This window comes from Manacus candei, unplaced genomic scaffold (assembly GCF_025592945.1).
Source record: "Manacus candei isolate 608988 ecotype Guabito, Panama unplaced genomic scaffold, ASM2559294v1 h1tg000046l, whole genome shotgun sequence".
Lineage (NCBI taxonomy): Eukaryota > Metazoa > Chordata > Aves > Passeriformes > Pipridae > Manacus > Manacus candei.
In genome coordinates this window covers 15,314,001-15,320,000 of record NW_026138094.1, presented here as the reverse complement: position 1 = coordinate 15,320,000, position 6,000 = coordinate 15,314,001, and the positions used below count along the sequence as shown (strand labels likewise).

The 6,000-nt window shown below is 39.7% G+C and overlaps 1 protein-coding gene across 9 annotated transcripts in view; it reads right to left on the bottom strand.

The window, feature by feature from the left end:
* Nucleotides 1–6,000, bottom strand: part of IQCH (IQ motif containing H) — a 53,221-nt gene that overhangs the window by 41,716 nt on the left and 5,505 nt on the right. For 6 of the 9 annotated variants that reach the window (XM_051796863.1, XM_051796861.1, XM_051796862.1 and 3 more), the window contains 3 exons: nucleotides 2,002–2,113; nucleotides 1,129–1,257; nucleotides 511–725 (listed from right to left, as the gene is read on the bottom strand). In XM_051796863.1, coding sequence (XP_051652823.1) covers nucleotides 511–725; nucleotides 1,129–1,257; nucleotides 2,002–2,113 — 456 coding nt within the window. Of the gene's footprint in view, nucleotides 1–510; nucleotides 726–1,128; nucleotides 1,258–1,916; nucleotides 2,114–6,000 lie in introns of those variants that run through there. The other 3 variants (XM_051796866.1, XM_051796865.1, XM_051796867.1) reach the window with 3 other exon arrangements.

Genomic DNA, 6,000 nt, shown 5'->3' with positions numbered 1-6,000 from the left:
ACACTACATTTGCTTACCTGCAGTGAGGGGGATTTAGATGAAACATTAAAAAACTCTTTTATAACAGTAAAGATAGTTAGTTAAGCACTGGAACAGATGGTCTAGGGAGGCTGTGGAGCTGCTATCACCCAAAGTTTTCAGAACAGGTTAGAAAAACATCTGTCTGCAATATTGCAGGTACAGGTAATTCTGCCTGGAGATCTGGATAACCTCATCACATCCTTTCTAAACTTATTTTTTAAGATTGTGAAATCTTGGTTTTCTAAGATGTGAAAAAAAAAAAAACCTAGACAAATTTAGGTAGAAGTCTTGAGAAAGTAGAAATAGGTAATACATGAAGTATTTCTTATTTTAGTTCCTATTTTCTGGATTTGGTTCAAACCCTCCTGTACCAATTCAGTGATTTACAGTCACTTCCTAAACCAGTTGTGGTGAAGACAGTATTAAAAACATGAATAAAAACCTTATTCTCCTCAGTGTCTGAGGATAATAATCAATTTAATCAAATACCTGTGTCTGAGAGGGAATCTGCCCCTCAGATTCCAACTGCTGAGCTGGATATGTCCACACTGGCTTTGATTTCCTTGCTGAAACCACGGAGCTGCTGGATGGAAGTGGTGCAATGTTACCTTTGCTAGAGGAAGATGTGCCATAAATTCCTTCCTTGGAGTTTGGGAAGGTGGTGGTGTCTGTATTCTCAGGGTCCAGCCTACTGCTAATCTCTCCTGTACAAAGGAAAACATTGATGGCAGGTCTCATTCATTAATTATCAGTAATTCATTTAACCACGTGGCAAAAGAGAGGCTGGATCAGCTGCTGAAAGTCCTGATTTACAGGAACTCTGCCTTTACATGACACCAATGGTCAGAGCTCCAGAGTCAGGTGCTCACAAGTTGGAACTTGGAACCCACACAAGGATTCCAGAAATGAACAGGAACCAAAATCCTCCCAGGAATTCAGAACTCTGGTTCCTGTTCAGCTGCAAGCCACAGGATGCTCACGGACATCTTTGTGCACTTGGGAATTTGAGGGTGTGCTCACTGGGCAGCTCCTTCCTCAGGAGATAAAATAAGGGCCTGGGAGTGAAGCTGGAGATGCAAATGATGGTTGTTGGATGTTTGTACTCACCTACAGCTGATTTCTTGTGCTGCCTGGGAAATTCCTGGGAAGGTGCTGCCTTGGATACAACAGGAGGGGTCTGCAGAGTTACCTTTGCTGCTGGAAGGATAAGCCTTTGGCCAGTTAGGCTCAGAGCACCTACAAGAAGATGACATTCCTGAACAATTCATATGTATTCCAGCTATGAAAGAAAATCAATTAGTACCAATGAAAAAAGAATTAAACAAAGGCACGGCCAAGTTCTACAGCAAAACTACAAAAGCAGCAGTTTTCTTTAACTGAAAGAGTCATACCTTTCAATATTCAATATTTTACCTTCAAGGAAGGTGAGCTTTGCCTATAAAAATTGACAAATACATGAAAGATACTCTAACAGTGCTGATTCTGAAAGGGAATTCTATGCTTGTATATATATAATTATATGCTTGGGTAATGCAAGTTAAAATGCAGAATGGCTGAGAATGAACTCTTGGAAACACAAGGGAACCATGAATAGGCACTGATGGCTAAACCAGTGCAAGTGCAGGTCTAGTTAAGACTGAATGATTAATAACCAGATGTTAATCACCATCATTTGACTTCTTTAGTCACTCAAGAACCTTCATCACACACAGTTCTTCTCTCCAGCAGCAACTGAACCCTCTGAATTAGCAGAACTGACTCAGGTTGATGCTCAACACAACACACACCATGTCCTCCAGCAGCTCCTCCGTGAAGGGAGGAGCCTGAAGTTGAGTCTTTGTGATGTTTGAGATCCCAATTCTTACAAGTTTTGAGGTGCCAGAGAATTCATTTACCACCTACCTGCTGCAAACATCAACTCTGCTCAGGCAGCTCATACCTGGTGGCCACAGCACCCACGGAGGGGCTTGTGTGACCCACCTTTTGGGGTGTCCTCTTCCAGCAGGGGTAAGGGAGAATCCAGGGGTGGAAAGGCAGGGAAACCCCAAAGGGTGGCAACTGTGTGGCCCTTCCCTGTCTTCTGACTGCACAGCTGGGAAGGAAAACAGAACTCCTTTTAACAAAGGGAAATCTGGCATTTACAGAGCTACACTCCCCTACTCCCACAGTAATAAATAATAAATATAATTTCTGCTATGAGTGGTTTCATTAAGATTTAACAACTTTTACTACTTATGAACATGGCACAGTATCATCTACTGTCGTTACTTCAGAAATTCATAATAAAGTTAATTAAATTCAACTGATGGCCTGTGACTTTTGCTATGCAAAAATCAGTGTTCTAGATACTAAAAATCACAAGAAGTTTGCTTAATTTTAATGAATATAGTGTAAACATGGTGTTTCTTGACCAAACAGCCTTTAAATATATAAAATGCACACTTGGGCAAGGTACCAGAAGGAAAAGGAAAAAGGAACATTGGATAGAAATGTTTGAACTCTACTGATGACCTGATGCCACGTGCTGGAAAATTGTTTATTTGCTTTTTTTAAGAAATTATTTCATTATGAACTATTAACTACCTGAAATAATAAAAAATAATAATAATAATAATACTAAATGGATCTAATTAGAAAGCTGGGAAATATTAACAGATCTGCAAAGTGGGAATACTGGTATTTAGCTCTACCAGAGCTAAATTGGGGCTTTCTGCCTTAAAATATTAGCTTTTAATGACTGATTATTAAGTTTTTAGTACAATCCAGGCCATGATTGGGATCTTTGAGCACTATTGTGTCATAATTACTGAATAACATCAACCATCAACTTTCTAGAAAGGGAGAAGAAATTCTAAAGAGTTGCTTCTAATCCTGGCAGGGAAATGAGACAGATCAAAATTAACTATTCTAATTTTTCCTCCCAATTTGTATAATAGCACTGCCCACAAGAGACAGCAGGGAGAGAGAAAACATGTACTTTTTATCATAATAGAGAATCTTCCAGGCACTCATTTCAGTTCTGGCCATTACAGACCATTATGCTTTAAGGGATCAAGATGGATAAATCTTCATGTCCTTGTGTTCCAAGAAAACAGCAATAAACACACAACAAAGATTAACTTTACACCAGCTGGCAAATAAGTGGTTTGATACTGAGAAAAAGAAATTATACACCACACTTTCCTACTCACACTCAGCCCAGCAGTTTGTTGAGGACACCACAAAAATATATGAAAGGAAAGAAATTTAATTAAAGTGACTCCTTAAAGCAGCCCTGGTTTTACTACTGGTTTTATCCTAATTTAAGTCCCAGGAGTTTTGTTATGATAAACAGCACATATATATATATTTTAATTGTGTTTCTAGAGATGTAATAAGCTACAAAAGAAAAGCAGTTCAGGTGGAGTGTGTGAGTTCAAAAGCAGCCTGGAGGCTTGGGGTTTTTTTTAACTGGAGACAGATTTAATTCTTCTTTAATTTCTATAAAGTCCATGGCAGGTGTCATATTAAAACAAGGATTGATGCAACTAAAATGTAATTTAATCACTCCTTTACACTGCCCAGTGCCATGATCCACCTCCTCATGTATTACAGGCAACATGGAGCTGACCCAGAACAGCTCCCCACCAAAATTCCACCCAATTTCCACCCCTTTCCCTGCTCTTCCAGCACCCTGATTGCTCCATTAGCTGCCCTCTGGAAGAATTCCCCGAGATATCAAAGCAAAAGGTGACAAACTGCTTTAATTCTGGCACTTACTTTCACTCAACTAAAGCCCACGAAATTACAACAATAAGACCTCAAAAAATAATATTAAGGTTTTACTTTTGGCATCATTGCTCCATCCTGGGCACTTTTAAAGCTCAGTTTTATAGGGCTGGAAGGCAGCACTTCATTTGCAGGGCAAACTAAGGCTGACTTGCCTTAAAATATGCTTGGAGTGTGCTGAAAAACTATTTTTTCATTTCAAGTGCTTCTGAGTGTAATTAACCTGGGACACGAGAAAAACAATTCTATTACCCTTTCTAAAGTGTTTTTCTCCTGTGGATAAACCTCTCCCACTTTATTTTTTCTTTTTTTGCTTCATTTTAAATAGGGCACTTGTTGGAACACCACAGGGATTTTCTGATTAGTTCTCTATTTGTTTTCTTTTTACCCAGCAATATTTAACTAGAACAATGTCTTTTTTTTGGGGGGGGGGGGTGTAAATATCTTTATAAGTGTATTTTTCACCCAGAATAGAAACTAGTATTAAATACACAGAAAATACAAGTATTGTGTGTCAAAACTACAGTTTATCAACCAGGACAATTAGATAGATGAGATTTGATAAGCAAATAGCAGAAAATCACAGGGCTAGATAGTGATGGTAAAAAAGTAATTTATCCTTCCATTTATCTCCTCCAGACTGCCATCTACCCCCATATTTCTTGTCAAGAAGTTTCTGTCAAGGTTTGATGGACACAGTGTTTCCCACTCTAAAGGGAAGGAGGAAGCTCAGCAAAACAAAATGAATAGAACTAAGGGCAATTTTCAATATGCTGTCAGGAAAGAGTTTGTGGAAGGCAAGTTTAATTGGAAAAAAAACTGGAAATTGCATTATATGTTATTCTTGCCTACTTTGAGCTCTTAAAGCTACCAGAGACGGGTCTGAACTGTCAATTTTCCATGTGCTCAGAAAAATCAAGCTTGTCTCCCTTCATGACCTACCAGGAGCTCTCCCAGAAAGCCACCTCCATCAAAATTCCACCCTAACAGGTGTGAAGGAGAATAGCTGGAGAACTTTGGAGAATCCCACATCTGCTTTTTGCAAAGGCAACAGAAGCAGCACAGAAGGAAGTGAGAAAGATAATTGCTGGCTTGAACTCCTCTACATTTTCCTCATGGCAATGGGCCAAATCCACGAGGGGGGATAGGCAGGAACAACTTATTGGGATTCAGGGATGGGTCCATCCCTGTCCAGGGACAGCTGGAAAGCAGCAGCCCATGGCATCCCAATCAGGCTCTGGGTTTGTCAGGGAATGCTGATCCCAAACAGCACCAGCTTCAGCAGCTCTGGCTGCACCCCTGCCTTGCAAAATGACAGTCAATCTCCAATTGCAGCTGACAAGAACTGGAGAAAAACTTCAAACAAATGGTGACCTTTGCAAAGATTAATTTGTTTACCAACAAAACGTTCTCTGCGTTTGTCAGCCGAGATGGGGGTGACCTTCACGTCCCCGTTTGCAGGCTGAGAGGATGCTGACTGGAGTCATCTGTTAACTCCCTCTCTCCAATTATTCCCTTCTTATTTTTAGTGACAAGAGGATTTTTATTAAATCACTGGGCTGCTTATTATGATTACACACCGTAATACAAACCCAACCAGCTTATTTTGATTTACTGTAGTGGAACATCCATTTGTTTAAGTCTCATTCTGCTCCCACTGCCAAACTCTGCCTTGGCTGTAATTATGGCCATATGTAGAGGTTTAAAACACAACCAGGTTTGGAGCCCCAAAAGACCTCATTTTCTTCTACAACTTCTTTTGAAACGAAAGGAATTGCCCTTGCTTTATGATCTTGGAAATAAATACACTTCCAGGGAGAAGCAAGGATGCAAATAGTGAATAAAGAATGAATAATTGAGGATATGATTAGTATGGTTGGGCTCAAACAAGTCAGCTTAAAATCCCCCCCCCAGAATCACTGCCATCACCATTACAGTCACACTAGGTAAGATGCAACTCATAAAGGCTAGAAATCATCACCATATTAAATTCCACCTCATGAATAAATGAAAAGATTCTTCAGTTTACAGTATAATATACATTTATAAGAAAACAAGGACCAAAAAGCATAATTCTATAAGAGAACAGCAGTCCTCTGAAAATGAAAGGTGGAGCTGTGAATCTTCCCCACATTGCAGCAGGATGTCAGAATTATTTTTGCTGCAATTCAGATTACTGCTCCTTTTGCTGGCTGCTCCATGGGAAGTATA